Source organism: Chiroxiphia lanceolata, chromosome Z, assembly GCF_009829145.1.
Source record: "Chiroxiphia lanceolata isolate bChiLan1 chromosome Z, bChiLan1.pri, whole genome shotgun sequence".
In the NCBI taxonomy this organism is placed as follows: Eukaryota; Metazoa; Chordata; class Aves; order Passeriformes; family Pipridae; genus Chiroxiphia; species Chiroxiphia lanceolata.
In genome coordinates this window covers 10272839-10292703 of record NC_045671.1, presented here as the reverse complement: position 1 = coordinate 10292703, position 19865 = coordinate 10272839, and the positions used below count along the sequence as shown (strand labels likewise).

General features: G+C 39.7%; 1 protein-coding gene across 1 annotated transcript in view; it reads left to right on the top strand.

The window, feature by feature from the left end:
* Positions 1-1905: 1905 nt before the first annotated feature.
* GOLPH3 (golgi phosphoprotein 3) overlaps positions 1906-19865 on the top strand; it is a 31211-nt gene continuing 13251 nt past the window's right edge. The window contains exon 1 of the mRNA XM_032675724.1: positions 1906-2469. Coding sequence (XP_032531615.1) covers positions 2257-2469 — 213 coding nt within the window. The 5' untranslated portion in view covers positions 1906-2256. The remainder of the gene's footprint in view (positions 2470-19865) is intronic.

Below are 19865 nucleotides of genomic sequence, written 5' to 3'. Positions count from 1 at the left end.
GGTGTGGGAAACAATTGAGGCTACAGTCAGAGCTCTCAGTAAACAGAGTCCAGTTAAAAAAAACCCTAAACCAACAACTCACTAAAGATAACTCTTTATTAACATATTTTATTTAGATATTAAATATATGGTTTATATATGTTTATATGTATGTATTTCAGTATGGTCAAATGCAATATTCAAACTGTGAACTAAAAAGTGTAGGCCATCCTTGCACCACAAGCACCTTTATTCTGCAATAAAACACACTGCCCGGAAACTTACAAGAATTTTTTTGAGTTTTTGGTGTGCCATCTACAAAAGGGCTAAAGGTTTGAAAAGGTGCTCATTGACACCAGAGCTGAGGGACTCCATCTTTGTGGTTTGAAGTCAAAACTGTTGAGAGCTCACCTGAATTCATTTGACAGGTATATATATATATATATATATATACACATATATACATACCTTTAATCGTGGAAGCACAGAGTGGTTTGGGTTGGAAGAGACCTCAAAGATCATTTCGTTCCAACCCCTCTGCCATGGAGAGTCCATTCCATCCACAGAGTCATGGAATCAATTAGGTTGGAAAAGACCACTGAGATCACTGAGTCCAATCTTTGACTGAACACCACTGTGAGAGAAATCTCTTTCGAATTTAGAAAGACAGTAAAAACCTGTGAGACAAAGGAACCATAATGGAAGGTTTTATTGGCAGCACGCTGGGTGTCCAGGCCACTAGGGTCTGGAAGCACACTGCCAGTTTGAAAATCCCACCTTTTGTAGTTCTTTTGGTTACATAAACTGTTACATATTCAATAAATGCAGTTTGTACCTTAAAAGATTACTTTCTGACCAGGGAGAGGGTGTTACCCTTCTTTTTGATTGATTGTGATGTTCCCAGTACACAATAGGCTACCACATGGCAGAAAAGGTCTTTGTTTAGTTACATCTTTACTTTTTGTATTTTTGTATTTTTCCCTATTCCCAGCCGCAAAAGTTCCCTGGTGTCAGGTGCAGACAGAACCATTCACCTTACAACTCCGTGACACACCTATTTTAATTAAAAAAGAAAAAAAAAAGGACCCCTCTTTGGGACCCCTTCCACCTTTCTACTCAGTTCATTTGCTTGTAATAAAATCAGGTTATTTATTTCTCCTACCACCATGTCAACTAAACCATGGCACTAAGTTTAGTGCCAACTAAACACCTCCAGGGACAGTGACTCCACCGCCTCCCTGGCCAGTTCCAGTCCAATGTCTAAACACCCTTTCAGTGAAAAAATTCTTTCTAATGTCCAACCTGAACATCCTCTGGTGCAGCTTAAGACCGTGTCTTTTTGTCCTGTTGCCAGTTGCCCAGGAGAAGAGACTGACCCCCACCTGGCTACAACCTCCTTCCAGATTGCTGTGGAGAGTGATAAGGTCCACCCTGAGCCTCCTCTTCTCCAGGCTAAACACCCTCCAGCTCCCTCAGCCTCTCCTCACAGGACTTGTGCTCCAGACCCTTCCCCAGCTACATTGCCCTTTTCTGGACTCACTCCAGCACCTCGATGTCCCTCCTGAACTGAGGTGCCCAGAACTGGACACAGCACTCGAGGTGCGGCCTCACCAGTGCCCAGTACAGGGCGACAATCACTTCTCTGGTCCTGCCGGCCACACACCTTCCAGCAGCCCAGGGTGCTCAGCGTCCCATCCTGGCCTTGAACGCTTCCCATATGGAGGGAATGAGGCTGGAAGGGACACGGCCTTCTGGCTAAACATGAATGGCCAGGCATCGGAATAGGTTGTCCAAGGAAATGGTGGAGCCACAACCCCTGGAGGTGTTCAAGAGGCATCTGGATGTGGCGCTGGGCGACGCGGTTTAGTGGTTCTGGGGTTACAGCGGCAGCGCTGGGCGGGCGGTTGGACTGGACGTTCCCGAAGGTCTCCTCCAGCCTTGACGGTTCTACTATTCCATGAAACCAATCGGACTTGAGGCAGCAAAAGAGGCACCTTTAGCAGGACGCCCGCCGCCCGCACGGAGGGCAGTGCCCGCCCCGGGTCACGGCCGCGCTCCCTCAGCCGCGGGCCCTTTCCGGCGCCGCCCCCGCCCGGCGCTGCCACATCCTCCGCTGACATCAGCCCGCGCCGCCATATTGAGCCGCCGCCGCCGCCGCCGCCAGCGCGGCCGACCCGCTCCGGACCCGCTGCCCATGTCTGCCCTCGGCCGGGGCGCGTAGGGCGGAGCGGCCCCCGGCCCTTCTCATCCCGGAGCCCCGCTCTCCCCCCGCCAGCCATGACTTCCCTGACCCAGCGCAGCTCCGGGCTGGTGCAGCGCCGGACCGAGGCCTCCCGCAGCGCCGCCGCCGACAAGGAGCGGGGCGCCGGCGGTGGCTCCGACGATGAAGGGCGCCGGGACGAGCCCGGCGACGACGAGAAGGGCGATTCCAAGGAGACGCGGCTCACCCTCATGGAGGAGGTGCTGCTGCTGGGCCTCAAGGACCGCGAGGTGCGGCCGCGGGGGGTGCCCGGGGGGACACCGGTTTTTTGGGGTGGTGGGGAAGGAGAGCCGGGTGGTGCGATGAGGCCAAGGGCGCTGCAGGGTGAGGGTGGCTGCGGTTTGGGGGCAGAGGGGACGGGGAGGTGATGTTGCTGGAACGGGCTCGGTGTTTTGGATGAGGTGAGGGAAAGGTGCTCGGATTTTGGCAGAGTTTGGATCGCCTTTGGGGTGCGGGGTTCGCAGAGGGGCTGTCCTATAAATATACGTGATGGGACATATACAGAGCTTGGGGCAAGAGGGGGACCTGGATATGGGGGCCAGCGCCTCAGGCCAGCGTTTGACTTGGAGGCCTGAGATGGATCTGGCACATTTATACTCCTTCTGCTTCAACTTAGCCACGGCTCTAATGTGGGAGACCCTTTACTCCTGTGGGTTTTGTCAGGCGGAACTCCGTGATAGTTACGGGGTTCTCAGGTGCTCTGGGTTGCTGAGCAGCCCTTTCTACTAAGACTTTCCGGAGTAATGCATGTGAAAAATGTCTTACAGGGTTATCTGACAAAAATGGGCCCTGAGTAACGAGAAGCGTGTCAAAATGAGGAAATGGCATTACTGTATAATTCTGTGTTTTTACTGGTTTCACAGCTCAATAGTTTGCTGTGAGACTGTGAATAAGTTATTGAGGAGGGTATACTTCTACCAGTGTGTCGGATTTTTGTTTCATTTGAAAGAGGCAATCAATATGGAAAGCACACACCCTGCAGAAAGCCAGTTCTATCGAGGAAGCAGTTTACTTTGATGTGGTGTATGACGAAGTGTGATACACCTTTATTTTAGATATGAAATATATTACGGATTTGATTAAGCAACCTGCCTTTTTTTTTTTTTCCTTTTTCCTTGTGTGATAAGGAAATTAATGAATCCAGTTCATTGATTAGGGTGGAAGTCTCTTGAAACTGTTCATGTTCCTGAGGACAGAATAATGGGGGAGGGAAGCTGCTAGGTGATATGTTCTTTGACATTGCATTGCATCTACAATAGACTTGCTGGTTAATAGTGAATAAAGAGTAGTTTTCCAAGTTAACGCATGTGGATGTCTTGGTGTAAGTACCTGCTGCAATAGCATTTCTCTCTCAGACTGTGTGTTTTTGGCCATATTCTTGTAGCCCTGTTTTTCCAGGTGGACCTTGCCATGGCATCCTCATAGACTCAGTAGATGCTAGTGGTGTGGGCTTCCACCGCTTGAAGACTTGTGCATTTCTCTTTCTACACACCTGAATGATAGGGGGAAAGTAAGTTGGGGGGGCAAGAGAGATTCCTGGCAGGGTTGCCTAGGAGGTCTTACCTTGAAGAAGGTGGGATAAACTGGGTGATCTTTTAGCTCTATTTTTTTTTAAAAGGACTGTGTGCTAAACCTGCTGAATCTGTGGGCCTTAGGTTGTAAATATTTCAAGATAAGGGAGCATTATGTCTGCCTAGGAAAGAATATATGACCAAGAAATCTTGGTGGTATATCAAAAGGTGATAGTTGACATTGGGCCCAAAAATCAAGCTTTACAGTGTTGTGCATCAAAGTTGTAAATTATCTGACTTTGCTAAGTTCAGCAGTGACATACGTTGCAGATGTAATATTCCTTTGTATGGAAAAAGGAACTGAGTGATTACAGTGGCGTGGATATCCATAATTCCCTTGGGATTTTGCAGTGGAGACATCAGACAAAAAGAATGATAATGTTGTCTCTAGGGCAGGGGACATATGTGCAGGAACTGTAGCACAACCTGTTTGTGAGCTTTGTTAGGCATAAAGTACTGGGGTTTGGACTTTGGGTTTGTTCCCCTGTGTACAGGCTACGCTGTATAAATCACTTGTCTTATTTTCTCCTTTTGAAACTGGAAATAAAACTATAGGCTCGTTTTCCAAGAGGAATATTTTTTTTGTTCTCTTTTGTTCTAATGATAACTAAGCAGAACTAACTTACTTTACACATCTGGAAATGCTTTTTACAAAGTCTTTACTTCCAATAGAATGGATTTACTAGAATATTTGTGAGACTTTCTCAAGAGAGCAGGCAGAGAAAAGCAATATAGGGTCTGTAAAGTGTAACTATGAAAAGTCTAAGGGACAGGCTAAGGCAGGTTTATGAAGTACAAGCTCAACTGAAAGCCAGTTAATTTAAAGCTGATAACATTCTTCCTTTTTATTCCAGCAAGGATGAAGCAAAAGTAGTCTGCATTGGCCAAAGAATATATAAGTAAGAAATATAAAAACGAGGACTCTCATTTGGCTAAAGAACATGTTTCCCTAAAAATAGCTTCTCTCTCAGAAGAGTCACTGATACATGCACTGATAGCTTTGCTTTCAGATTTTTAGGTAATTTTTTTTAGAAAGTTAAACACTAGTGAGTATGGCTTAACTTCATATAAATTTTATACAAAATACCTCACATGTACAGAGCTACCATTTATGATTTGTGAGTGTAGGTGGAAGAGTCTGTATGATTAGGAGACAGTTTTTCAGGAAGATCTATTCAGTGATGGATTGATGAGTTCAGTGTTCATAGATTGTTAGATATTTATGTGAATCCTGCTTTCAGGAGAGAGTGATGGTCGTAAACAGCCACAGCAAAACTTCTTGAGTTGTTGCCCGGTTGCTGCTGCAGAATGGGTTCAGTGTTGGGAATGTCTGGCAGCTGTAAAACAAACACACCGCCCCTCAAACCCATTCCTAATGTGTTAACACAATTAAATGCATTTGAACATGGTTCTTGGACATGGCCTTTTTGTATGTTAATGCCATACCCCCCAGCAGTTTGGCCTAATTAAGTTAATACTTGATGTATATGTGTTTTCGTTGCTCTATTCCACTGGTGGTTCCTCTTCCGTGTGTATTTTCTGTGTATACGTAACTGTTTCTGTATTCCAAAGTCAAGACAAGGGATATGTGCTGAAATATGCATCTTACATAACATGACAGATGCTGTGTCCTTGGAGGAGCAGGTAATAAACTGGAAGAAAATGCATTACTAAAATTTTTCAGGGAAGCGTCACAAGAACACCTACATGTATTTGGAAACCCTTCAGAAACACGTCTGGGAAAGGGAGTCTTGTTCATCCATTAAAAGCAGAGCAGTAGCCTGTTGCTATAGGAATAGAAAACACTCACTGAAGTAAACCACTTTGCTGTATTAGGTGAAAAAAGTGTTATGTGTGGTATGAAAGGTCAAAGCCACAGTAAAAGGGAGTTATTGTGTAGAACTACTGAAGCATCTGAGGTCATTGCTCACGAAAGAAGGGAGTGATAAATGTTAAAAGTTAGATTATAGCTTATTAAAAAATGATAGCTAAGAGATGAGTGGAGGGTAGTTTGTTTGTTACAGGTCCCCCAGACATCTCGTAATTCAGTCCCATAAAAACTTAGAGGTTGCCAGATGGCTGTGCCATGTAACTGTTGCTCCATTGAAGTTCTTTTAAATTTTTTGTACATGTGCAGGTTTTTTTTTTCCCCTCTTTTTTGGAATTCTCTCTTAGTACTAGTCAGGAATCTATTCTAGCACTGTGCTGCTTCTATCCTGTACACAATTGCCAGAGCTAAAGAAATTGAAGCAGCTAGAGAGACCTGGCACCTACTAATATAAAATATTTATTTGTTCTGTAACTAATTCCTTATTTGCTGAAAGAATACTCATGTAAAGTATACTGAATTAATAGCTGGGTGCTGCAGTCTGCTGCAACAGTAAATATTTCCTGGGGTTTTTACCCTTCCTTAGCTGAAGACTGAATGTCATTTGTAGGAGTGAGATAATGTTAAATCTCTTTGTTAAAACCAGAAATTACCTTGGATCTTTGTTACTTATGTTTGGCCATAAGAAAGTTGATTTATTGCTGAAGGTTTGGTTTTGCAGCATAGCTTTATGTCCAAATAGTTTGTGTGAAGATCTACTGCTTACAATATTTTTCATTTTATTGAAATAAGATTTTAGGAAGCTAGTCTGCCTGCTTGAGATGGGCTATTCTGTGTTGATCAGAATAGGGCTGAAATGTAGTTTACTTATTCTTCTTAAAAATATGAGGTTCTGGATTTGTTTCTGATTTTTATATTTTAATTCCTAAAGATATATTTGTGAAAGGTGTAATAGGAATTTTGAAAACATTCAAAATGTGGTTGGCATTTTTCCTGCTCTTAAGATTTGACTTTGTGAAACTCACATTATGATGCAGAAGCCTGAGGTTTTTTGCCTGTGTAACAAGTGATCAGTTTTTAAAAGGTCGTCTACCGTCCTTTCAGTATTTTTTTTTCCCCTCATTAAAAAAAGTTTCAGCAACAGACTGAACGTCAACTCGGAAGCGCCCAAGTTTTGCTGGAAAATTTCTGAGACAAACAAGTGTAACATGAAGAGGCGTCTACTGGGAATTCATTTGCATTGAAGTTGAAGAATGATGTATGAATGTGTTGAAACTTGGACAAAGACGTGCTTTTTCTCAAATGTTCAGGGCCTAGTAACAACAAACTGTGGTGAAAAATCCTTTCTTTCGTAGTTACCCACCTTTTTGGTCTTTTTTTCATTTCATGTCCATTACACAAGTTACAGGCTAGGAAAAGATAGGAGGTGTGAGAGGAGGAGTACCTGGTTGCTACAACATGCAACCAGAAAAAAAAAGTGCCTCTTTACTGTGCTGCTGAGTAAATAAATCCTGCTTTGGGGCTCTTTGGAGGATATACTGATTTCAGAGCAGCTGCATGCAGTTTGTGTGGTTATCCCTGTGCTTACAGCATGGCTAATCTGTAATCTGTATTATTTTTCTATGGATAACTTTAAGTGCAGTGTAGTCCCTTCTGTCATGTCAAGCTGCAGGGCAAAAGTATTGTCAAAGCCTTTCTAGTGATGCTTTCCAGTTTTTTGAAGTGCTCTTAAAAAACAAAGCTTGAACTCTAGAGTGCTCATAAAAGCACACCATAACTCTTCTTCCTCTGCCTATAGGAAGCTCCTTAAATTTAAAGTTTTGCTTGAAGTATAGATAAAAAAATATTGCTGTTTATTGCCAGAATGGAAATAATAATGAAACTGAAAACCAGTATTTTATATTAAAGAAGTAGTGGTATTTTTTCAGGTGTTCTTTGATCCTGATGTAGTTAGAGTACTGCAGCATTTTTATCTCAATTAGTCAAGCTCCATGTAATGGGACTTCCTTACAAGGCTAAATTGACCAGACTGAGTGCTACAGGCTGTATATTTAAGAATGAGTTTCTTATTCACAGAACAAAGAATTACTACAGCACATATTCACTTCTGTGTTGCATTATTGGAGAAATGGCAAGCTAGTCTGGAGTAAATGTGTGGCTTGATCTCCTCCGCACAGACAATATTCTCAATAAGTTTTCTCATAACTCCTAGTAAAGGAAGAAAAAAATCAGTGGCTTGCTACGTGCCACTTTTAGCTGGGTTTTTCCTGGCTTGCAAACAGGTCTTAGATAAATGTCAGTAACTTACTTTCTTTCAGCAATATTCATAAAATGTTACTGCAGAGTGATTTCACATACATTTTCAGACATAAAAGTTATGAGGTTACACATAAAATAGTGCATGTCTGTTCTCTTCCTCTGAGTGCACTGTATGTAAGCCTGGATGAGTAGGAGTCCAAAGGTGCGTGGTATTATCACTGGTATTGTGCATGTCGAGTCTTTCCCACCCCCCCCCAGTATATCCTACACTAAACTACTCCATTTCACCAATTTCTTTTTGTTTTCCCCCACCCCCTGTTTGTGATGGACCACTGAATTAATAAAATACTATTCCTTGTGAGCTAGCTCTTTATAATTGGAGAGGTGTTACACTCAAAGCTCTTTTATTATTTGTGGATGTTACAGGATTTATTCATCACGCCGGGAAATTAGTCTGTCAGGCTTTTTGCATATCTTTCTGTTGTTGATACTCTTAAGCACTTGTAAGCTGCTTTTTTGCTATACACTTTCTAGTCATCTGCCTTTATGGTCTTGCTAGATAGCATCATGTGGTTGTGTTATTTACAGAGTCCTTGGCTGCCAGGCTTTTGTACATGGGTTGTACCAGGAGCTTTGTATTTAGCCTGTCATTCTTGTACAGAACAGCACATTGCACTTTCATTTTTTAATTTCGGCAGACACTTGACTTTACTGTGGTACTTCCACATGGGACAGTCTCTACCACAAGAGAAGCACTCCATATGTATTGTGTTGTAATTTCAGTATGTCTTCTGTATTGCGCAGTGGAGAAGGCAGGTGTATAACACTTATTGTCTAGGTTGAGGTAAATGCCAGGTGGATGTTCTGTCTACGTTAATCCCTTAGGAAGGGCTAACAACAACTGCTTTGCCTGTGCTGGATAATTAAATGGGACTTCTGCTTTAGCAGCTTCTGCAGACTGTGGCTGAGATTTTCAGTTCACAGTTAGTGTGTGTTAAGTACTGACTGGAAGAACTTGTTCTTTTGAGTGTGAGAACAGTACAATAAGAGGATTTTCCTTTTTTCTTTTTTTTTTTTTAATCTCATAATGAAAATGTTGGCATGGCATTATTATGAGATACTCTGTTTATTAAAAATTGTTTGCACCTGTACAAGTGAAACAAGTGAGAAACCTGTTTGGAAAAGAACAAACTGAAAGTAAACTAGGAGAGGTTTAGACAAAGAAAAGAGGAATCTCTATCCATTATGTACATTTTTTTTTTTTGAGACCCAAGACATGACTCTAGAAGTTCATCCGTGTTGATGGCCAGATGTAGATTCCTCAAAATTGTACAGCTCCCCAGATCTGTAATAACACAGTGCTTTTACACAGTGTTTTAAATTGTGACTGCTGTAGAAGAACAGATGGAAGAGAGGGGCAGCTGTTTTATGAGGACAGATACACTGTATGTGTAAGCCTGGAGAAGGGAGTTATAGTTTTAATTACTGTGACCTAGTTAGTCAAAGTTAGTGAAACCTCCCCCTATTACTTAGTCAACCAGTAATGGACCTGCTTTGTCTGTATTAGAAGGACATACCAGATTTAGGTTTCTCCTATGCTTATTAAGAGAAGTACACTGGACCTGACTGGGATAGAGTTAATTTTCGTTGTAGGGCAGCCAATATTATGGTGCTGTGGTTTTGATTTTTGGCTGAAACAGTGTTGATAACATACCGCCTGTTTTTTCTGTGGCTGAACAGTGTTATACAGTGTTAAGGCCACCTCTGTTTTTCACTCTGCCCACCCCCTGAGTGTCAGGAGATTGCGTTGTACAGAGGGAGGCAGCCAGGACCCCAAATGACCAGAGGGGTACCCTGACCGTAGGTGGTCATAGCTTGAGGACTGCCTGGACATCAGTCTGGTTGTGGGAGGCGGTGAGCAAGTGTTTTGCATCACTTAGTTTTGTATTTTCAGTGCTGCTCTTCCTTTTCTCTCCTCCCATCCTGCTGAGGTGATTGAGGGAGCATTTATGTGGGACTTAGCTGCAGCCATGGTCAGCCCACCGGTAGGAGACACTAAATGTGCACAAGCTGTGTGCTGTAAGGTTCTGGGTTGTTAGCAGGATCTGATCCTGCTCTATTTGCTTACTTTTCTGGGAAGATTTGGTTTTTTGAGTGAAATATCTGACGTGGAGTATTTAGGCACTAGTTCTAATTAAACATTTCTTTCAAATAAATGTCAGATTTTACGCTCAGTGACAATAGCTGGTAGACTAGAAATCAGTTTGTAGAAGTAGGAGGTTATTGAACAAACTAATTACATCTTTATTTTGCTCCAATATGGAGAACAGAGATTGGACCCCTGATGAAAGGTGGATTTGCAAGAGCCATGCAAATATTTGAAGTCATTATCTGCTTGTGTATACACTTAATCATGATAAAAGTCAGGCTTCAAAATTTGTCTTTTGGTTTCTAAATTAACAGTCAGACTCTTAAGTGTTGATTTAATCAGAGATCTCATAAGGGTTCAGCAGTGTGCATGTGTTAGTTTGCCTTGTCCTCAGCAAAGTTAGGTGTTTTTATTATCTTCATTTTAATGAGAGATGTGTCTGTGTAACATATGCCTATGTCTGTGCTTGAAAAAGTGGGCAGTAGCATTTGGCTTTGGTGCTTTCAGCAGTTGACAGCAGTTGCTCTTTGTTATTTATTCTTAAATGCAGTGGCAGGTTAATCAAATACCTGACAAGTTTCTTATCAACAGTACTGTGCTTTGTAGAATCTGCATGCGTGCTTTCCTGAAGGATTTCTAGTGTTTGACTGTCAGAACACTTCAGAGATTTCCCTCAGTAAGTTATCTTCTCTTTATAACTGGAGTACAACTTATGTTCCAGTAAAATGGCTAATGATTTCATTTGCATCCAAAGAGGAAGTTGAAAGGGACTAGAGTCAGACATCAGAGCCCTCACATTGTAGTATTCCAGTAATAAACACTGATGCACTCTAGCTTGCATTTTTTTCTTAAACAGATACTAATTTTCAAAAGTTTCATACGTTCCTGCAAGCTTCTGTGTTGAGAAGGTGATGTCTTACTTAATAGGCCAGATTTGCAGTAAAGAGCTAGTTAGGTATAGTTTGGCAAATACCTGTAATCTCATGTGAAGAGGATTCCATTTTATTTTAGTTCCAAATGACTTGAAGTTTGAGTATTTTTCCTTTGACACATCCAGAGTATTTGAAAATCCAGAGTATTCCTGAGGCATCACTCTAGTAGATATTTTACTTGAGTATTTTTTTTATCATTCACAAGTTGTGGGCATCTTGTTTTTATCTTTTTATTGTTTTTATCTTTTGTGTCACCAGTTTGCTGGTGACACTAAATGAGGACAAGCTGTTGGCTGCCTGAAAGTCAGAGAAATCTTGCAGAGAGACCTTAACAAATTAGACCAACTGTATGAAGATTAATGAGGGCAAGTGCCAGGTTTGCTTATTGTTATGTTGTGAAGCTGCTTGCATCAATGTGCTGGAAGAAAAGACTTCACTTTTTTTTTCAAGTGTACCTTATGTTTAAGGTATAATCTAATAATTATGTGATTGAAGCTTTTAGGTTTGACTGAAAAAGACAGGTGTCAGATTTGTTGGACAAACACTTTGTGAAATATGCTCAATATTAAATTAAGTATCTGTGGCATCAATTTTGCTGACTCTCACCCCATTCAAGAGATTCAAAATGTGTGTTAGTTGTTTCTTATAGAGCTATGATGTTCCTAAACTACTAACTTTTAAGAGTTTTTTCTATCTGAAGAGTCCCTAAACTTACTGCAGTAACTCAGTTACTGATTTTGATTTGCCTGAGATTTCTGCTCATAGTTGTGTTATCACAAATAAGAGATTTACTTACCTGCAACAATATCAGGCAGTTTTTCTTTCAGCAATCAACAGTCCCAACCAGCAGCTTTACTTTCTAAAAAGGATAGGAATGACAGAATCATGTGCAGGTGTTGGAAGCCAGTGTTCACTTACTGTTCTTTGTCCTCTCCTACCACTGTCAGCTGTTATCTCCATTTAATTCAAGAGGACGTACTGTTTCTGTTGTAGAGGAGTGCTGGTGATAGATGCATTTGGAATTCTTGAAATTAAGCTTTTGGGTCAACAGAAAGAATTGAAATTCTATGCTAAAACATAATTTATAATAATCCCTTTTGTTACATTTTCCCTATTCTTTCTGCTTATGTATTTTGCCTATTTGGATTTGGGAATAGCTTTAAGGAGATGTGTTGTAGAAGTTCTTCAGATGATGTAAGTGCTTTCAAAAATCCAAAGTAATACTAGTTGTTGTAGAGAGACTACATGAAGGAAAACGTATATTTAGATGGTTCTTTGTCTTTTTTGGGAATATGATAGCCCTGTGCTTTTCAGTCTCTTCATTAAAATCAAAATACTGTTAGGGAGTGTTTGTTATCAGCAGTCATAGCTGTGAAGCAGATTAGAGTTAGAAAGTTGCTTGCTAGGTTGGAGATAGGATGCAAGGGGAAGGAAGCAGACATCTGACTTGAAAACTGGGGCAGGTCAGAGTTCCTAATAACTCTTAACCTGCTGCAGTGCACCTGGACAGTGTATGCTGTTAGTCCTTTCCCTTCTGTCCTCACCAGCTGTCTTTCTCTAGATAACAAAACTGCTACTTCAGAGAGGAACTCCTTGACTAAAAAAGGGACTGTTCTTTTGCAATTGTAAGTCCTTTGTGAAATTCAACTTGCCACAGCACATATGTCGAGATAAATTGTCTCTGCCTGCCTTTTGCAGTAGGTTTCAAATGGGTGACAGATGACGATTTTAGATTATTATGTTCTGTCTGTGCTTTGTGTTAGCTAATAATAGGCTTGAAAGAACTTGCAATTGCTTCTGAGAATTGGAAAGGGATGCTATTGCTGTCCTGTCAGATTTAAATAATATAACTTTTTGATCATCAGGTTAATCACTGTCGAGGTCCAAAGCAGGGATCTGAAAGTAATGATGAATATAGCGCATGATACCTTAAGCCTTACGCTTTTTATATTTTCTGAGCAGATTTTGCCCATGAATGGCTTCAGTACAGGTACACCAATAGCGTACAATTATTTTTTTCTTGCCTCCAGTTCGTTATCCCGAAGACTAAGCGAATAGTTTTATCTGTAAGGATTCAGGTTGTGAAAACTATTCAGGTTTTGCATGCAGTTTGTCCATTGAAGTGTGAGTTGTCACTGAAAGGGGTGCTCTTGCCTTTTGCTGTCTGTCCCAGCGACATTCCTTCCCTTTCCCCTGTGTCTGAAATTTGTTCACCAGTGTGGTGCATCAGGTGAGGGAACTGACCATTAGGTCTCAGACATGAACACTTTCACATCTGACTGACAACAACAAATGCTGCTGTGGGCTCAAGAGAGAACAGCAGTGTGCTTCCGTGGAGTGAAAAAATACTTTGTCTTCAGCAGCAGCTCAGGCTTTGTTGGAACTGTCTTGGGTTTAGTCCTCAAAGGGCTAAGAATGAAGATGTGGAGGAGGACGTACCTTCTCTAATTACGTGGGTTTGTGCATGGATAAAACGAGATGTGGTGACGTTGACTGGAAAGGTCACTAAAACTGAAATTAATCTCTCCAAGGAAAAAAACAATATTTCAAAAGAGATACTTGTACTGGCAAAACAATTAAACACTGGGATATCGTTTTGTCCTCAGTTTCTTTTCCTGCTTCCCCCCCCCCGATGTTTCTCTCTGCCACTTTTAGTACCTCTGAGAAAAGGTATCTATTTTATGTATGTACAAAACATGTGTCTTTCTCAGAATTGAGATAACTATGCAAAGTAAGTATGCAAGCACATTCACCCTTCATGACACATACTGTGTAAATGCTAGCCATAAGTAGGCTCTTTGTGCTATTCAACATGAAAATCAGGTCATATATAATTTATACCAGCAGATGACTCAATTTACCTTGTCTAATCCAACAGATGGCCTAAAATGACTTTGAAAGGTTTTTTTTCTAAGTTCCACATTCACTTTAATTAGTCTATCTCAGATGATACATCTCTTGACAACAGATTCTTCTTGTTTTCATTTGAACAGTAGAACTGGACCTTGTGTGTTTTACAGATCTCCAGAATGTATTTTTGTTATACTGGCATGTGTCTTTGGCGAGGGCAACTAACTGGACCTGGAAATAATTGTCCTCAGTAAGTTCCCATGATACCAGCAAGTACAGAATGTTTTCTAGTCTGTTTGTCATCTGTGTTTTTTGAGAACATACCATAAAATTAATCTGCCACATATTGGAAAGAAGAGATAGCAAGAAACCCTCGTTTGGGAAAGCTCAGCAATTTTTTTGTATATAAAGAAACCACTAGTTTTATGTTTCAGAGCTTTTATATTGCTACTCCAACACAGTGTTTGAATGCCATCTAATGCAGAAGTAATAAAAGTAATAACAAAGTCCAGCGAATTTGAGAAGTCTTATTTTTCTTATCTTGCATCATGCAAGTAGAGTCTGTTGATTTTTTCTTTTTCTCTAAAATACTCTTCTAGTGGAGAACAGGGTACCTGTAAATTCAGAATTTAGTTTGCTAATGTGAAAGCTTTCTTTAGCCTAGATTGTGCCTCCTAGCTGAGAAACTCTGAAGTTAGGGATTTCATGTCTGTTGACTAGACTGTGAGATGTATTACCTCAGAGCTGGGACTTCCAAACTTCTAAGGAGTGATGATGGTTTATCTTTGCTTTCTCTTAATTTCCAGATTGGCCCAGCTGCCATGGCTGGAAAGGGTTAAAACATTTTATTTCTTCTGTCTCTACAGGAAGTTTCAGAAATTGCATTATTTACCAAATTTCAAAGTCTTTTTTTTTGTGTCTTTCATAAAAGAAGAATTTGGAATTTCCTGAGAACAAGAATTCATGGTTTTGAGTAGCTGTAGTGATGTTCCTCCTTTAGGAGGTTCCTTTCAATTTTTTGGTTTATTTCAGTTTGTTTATCATAGGTCTTTTATTTTACTTTTTAAGTAGAGGGTACTAGGTGAGAGTCTAAGGAATATTATCAAGTTTTAACGTAAAATGAAAAGGCTTTTGGTAAGAGAAGTAGACTGGGCAGTGTTACCAGTGCATTATCCCAGGGAAACTGTTCTGTTGTGGTTCTTCGTAAATGTAAATTGAGTCTGAGTCAAGGCCAAAACTTTGACCTAACACTGACCTGTGACACTGAATAGTCCAGGTCTGAGAACAGGCCTGAGGGGCCTGCTGTGCTAAACTAGAGAAATACTTTATTTTTTCTTTTTAGTGAGTAGGCTGTTGTAACCCACAAGTTATCTTCACAGACTATTACGTGACTTTTGATGCTTTTTTGGGAGACTGACAAAGCTGATTTCCATTTGTAATGGCTCTGTGGTCTGCAAAGTAATCTGTAATAGCAGGAGACTCATTGAATTAGAATGCATTGGCTACAGTCAGTGTTCTGTAAACAGGTGGCCTTAACCAAGTAAGTTAAACACCTCATATTTATTTAAATTATCATGTGTGTATTTTGAAGCCTCAGGGTTGTATTCTGCAAGCGTTTTTCTTTTCCTTTCTCTTGAATCTGAGAGATTTTCACGGGTTTTTCACTCTTCCCTTCTCTTGCCTGATCTGTGCCAGGTATAGTGGAATTGTAGCTCACATATTCTGAGTTAACTGAAGAAGCGGAGAGAGGATTTGTATCTCTTCTCTCTGGGAAGATTTTTAGTAACTGATGCATAAAACAATGTAACTAAAAGATTGCCTGGCCTTTTGTACTCTATTTTATTAAGAAAGTTTTCTTTTTTTTTATTAACTTCACTCTGTAATCCAAGATTACATGATTATATTCTCTCATGATTATATTACAAGATTATGTTCTCTTATAGTATAATATAAATATAGTCAATATAAATGTAAAATGGCATCTGCAATTTAGTTGCATTTTTTGCACTGTTACTGCCGGGTGGCTTTTAATTGGGAAACGGAAAATAGTGATGTTTCTGTGGGTTTGGTGGGTTTTTTGTTTGTTTTGTTGTTGTTGTTTTTCTTTGTTTGTTTCAAATATAGCTAGTGTAACAGTGGCCTGGATGCTGAGTAGAGCAATGTGAGAGTGATGGCTCTGTGAAGGTTGGCTGTTCTGTGCTTATGTGAAACGATCTTTGAAGTTTGTTTGCAAGTCTTAAAGTAGCCTTGATCGTGTAAAAATCAGTAACATACTTGGCACCGAATACCTTCAGGCACGTCTGGTCATGTTAGTCTTGTCATTCTGATTTTTTACATACTTATTAAATTATAGTGGTTATTGCTGCAGTGCCTTACTGGGTCAGAGATAAAGAGTTAGCCCTTTTTTAAGGGAAAAAAAAATAATTTAAAAATAATCTTTGAATTACAAAATCTCTCGAGTAACTTGTGGATTTAAAGAGGCAAGGTAAAAGCAGGAAGTGGAAGGGAAGGTAGTTTGGGTAATTCCAAGGCACAGAGCCTTCGTTGGGCAACCGACTATTTTAGTATGTGAGAGTTTCAAGTGGTTAATGGATAACTGAACAGGAAGACCTGTGTGAGCTGGAAGTTGGGTAAAAGGAACGAGAATAGGAGAAAGGGAATAAATGCCACAGGAGGTGGTGGGAACAAAATTGCCTAATGAGCATGGATTTTGAATAACTTGTTCTTAAAACAGAAAGAGGATCTTAATCTTTAGCTCTGTGCTTTGCCATGCCCGTGTAGAAAGTCTGAACTTTCAAAGTTAATATGGTAGAAAGTTTTTGATGTAAACTTGATTCTTATTTCCCTTTATGCTCGTCTAGCAAAACTAGTTTTTATCTGGAAGTTTCTAGGTCAGATCTGATGAAAAATGCTGTGTTTGTGTAAATAAACATGACAGTTGTAAACATTCTTTTGATCTTTGAGTCACTGTAGATTTAAAATTTTGTCTTGCAAGCTATTCATAGCTTAAAGTGCTATTCTGGTGTGATTGCTGTCAGATAAAAATAATTTCCTGCTTTGTAAGACTTCCCCCCTGCTGCTTAGCAACTTTAATGAAATAAGTATTTCTTTGAGTTTAGGAAGTTTATAAAACTATATAACTTGAAAGAAGATGGATAAAGTAAAAATATTCAGTGTTATATTTGTGAGAAAACTACTGCTGTTTAAAAGCATTAAATAGTGGAATGAGTTGCATTTATAAATGTGGTGTTTGATCTTCAGTCAAGTGTTTTGAGACTGTTAGGTGTTTGGAATAACAACAGTGTTAAAAATCACATCCCTGTATTGTTCCATAAGCTGTAACGAGCAGTGGCCGGGTGATGTTCAGGGAATGACAATTTCTCCAGTGTACACCTGCTTCAGCAGAGTGGGAGCTTCCTGGTCCATGTGTGGTTTACAGATCAGATCCATTGCTGTCTGTCAAACTTTATTATCAATCTCAGTTTTTAAAGGATTTTAAAAAAACTTTTAGCTCCCTGTAAAAACAGTTGAATAGAAACAGAGAAAAGAAGTTGGCCGCTGACTTTTCTAACCTGTGAGCTGACTTCATTTACCACCTTTTAGACCTTGTTTGCTTTACAAATAATAAAGTGCATTATTCTATACTGCCATTCTGCCCCTCCATTTATTATTATTATTATTATTATTATTATTATTATCATCATCCACCCCTTTGTTTCTCTTTTGTGCACCTTTTTCTAGTTATGCTGTATGCCATTTAAAGTAAGTGTCAAGAGGGTGTTTGCAGTGTTGAAGATAAGTGTCTCCTATTCAGTTCCATGTAATTCAAGAAGTTTGAGTTAAAGGATGAGTTAGACTGTCGTGTCCTTAACTGATGTTCTGTGAAGATTCCTTTGATTATCTGGTATCTTTGCAGTAGGTGTCAAAAACAATCAGTTCATCTACCTGAACAATCTGAAAAGATAAGTTTAATTGATTAAAGAATGCTCAGGATTACACAGACTGTTATAAAATATCTCCTTCCTAACTCTGTTAGTAGCAATCTCTGTGTATGGAAATAAGATGTTCCTTCTCTAGAGGATCACCTGCAAACTCATCTTAGCAGGAAAAAAAAAAAAGGGAAAAAAAGAAGATGGTGACACAATATGTATTCTCATGACTTTAATGTCATCTAACCCACCAGAGCAAGTGGTTCCATTTATGAAGACTATAATCTCCTTGAGCTGTCTTTCAGGATCACTTGATTAAAAACTGTTGGGTGGTGGTGCAGTCTCCATTCTTGGAGGTTTCAGAGTCTTGCTTGAATAGAACCTTGAGCAACTTGACCTGAGTGCAGCAGGAGGCTGGACTAGAGATCTCCTGTGGTCACTTTGAACCTGAATTATTTTATAATCCTGTATTTCTCAACAACCCACAGCCTATGGCCATCTGTGTTGATTAACCACTGGGGCAGAGGAATTTACATCTGGTAGCTACTGCAGGGAGTGGTGTAGTTAATGTCACTTCATTGAAAACTAGTAATTTAAAAAAAAAATTCAGTTTTCATGACTAAACAAAGGGGAAGAAACATCAGCACTTGGGTTGTTTGCATAATAGTATAATCCTTTTTGTGAATAGAAAGACGTATACATTTATTGTGCCTGTGAGTTTGTGCAGTAGATTTTTAGTTTGCGTATGTGTTGTCTGATTTCGCAAATTATTATGTAAAGAAACTGATTGGAAATAGAATGTGGGAGTCATATCTCTTCCCCCTCAAGCAAATACTGCACTTTATCATGCATATTATTTGGCGAAGAAACGTCTGGTGCCAACTAAAATCTTAATTACAGTATGGCAGTACAGGAGTAGCTGATACTTGCCAAGTGTCAACACTCGAGTGGAAGGCTGATTAGATAACTTCTCAAATGCCTCTCCAACCTTATATTTATGGCATTTTAAATAAATATCTGTGGCATATTTCAGCAATTACTTTAGAGATTCAGGGCTTTTGTAGACTTTTCAGAAGTATTGGTCATCTATATAATACAGCTCTTGAAAATAGGTAAGCGGGAAGTGGAAGCAAGTATTACCACATTCCTGGAAACATGTACTTGATGGCATTAGTTAGGGACTGGTTTGTAAGTTGAGTGCACTTAGGATGTGTGTGTCTTGTATCTCTATATGTTGGCAGCTTTTATCTGCAAATAGAATAAAGTTGAACTGCTCTTGATTTAAGCTCATTTTTGTTATTGGTTAGGATAAATTTTATGAAATGGAGAGCTCTCTCTTCCCCCCCCGTCCCCCTACCCCTTCTCTTGTTTACAGCACCTTTCTCTGAAGTATCTCAAATATTTTCAGAATATTTTCAGAAGTGCATCACTAGAGGAGTTTTGAAAGCGCTTTATGGATCATACCGAGTGTTTCTGCAGACATTTCTCAAAAGACAAAACATTTCTCAATGATTTTGTTTTGATACTCAAGTTTGTTAGATACTCAAGTATTAAAAAATGTGCAAGAACACTGTTGGCTAATCTATAGATAAAATAGAATTCTTTTAAAAAGATTTTTGGGGTCACAAGTGTTGAGCAATGGAGTACAAAAGTCAATGCATGTATTTTTCTAGATACTGATTAGTAAATGTTTAGTAAATGTAGTGGATTAAATCCTCTCTTCTGCCATTTAAGCAGACAGCTATCAGTGCAGACATAGAGATAAAAAAGCATGGTAGGTGTGATGTGCTTCATAGAATAAATGTGTTTTGCAGTTTGTATAAGAACTATATGCTTCCAGCTTTAAAAATACATGTTTTCGAAGGATTTAAATGATGGAGTAGCTATTCCAATTATTTCTTTAAAAACTTTTGTCTTTACTGTATTTAAACTAAAAAAAAAAATCAGTTCTGTGATTTTCTCTGATTGCTACATTTCTGTTTCCAGTATACTCTGTAGTTTACTTAATATTCATTTTCAGGTTATTGTTGCTTTATCACTGCCATGGTCTTTATGCATTTAAAATCATGTTAATGTTTCTCATTAAACTCGGATGAGTCTGCGGTGCC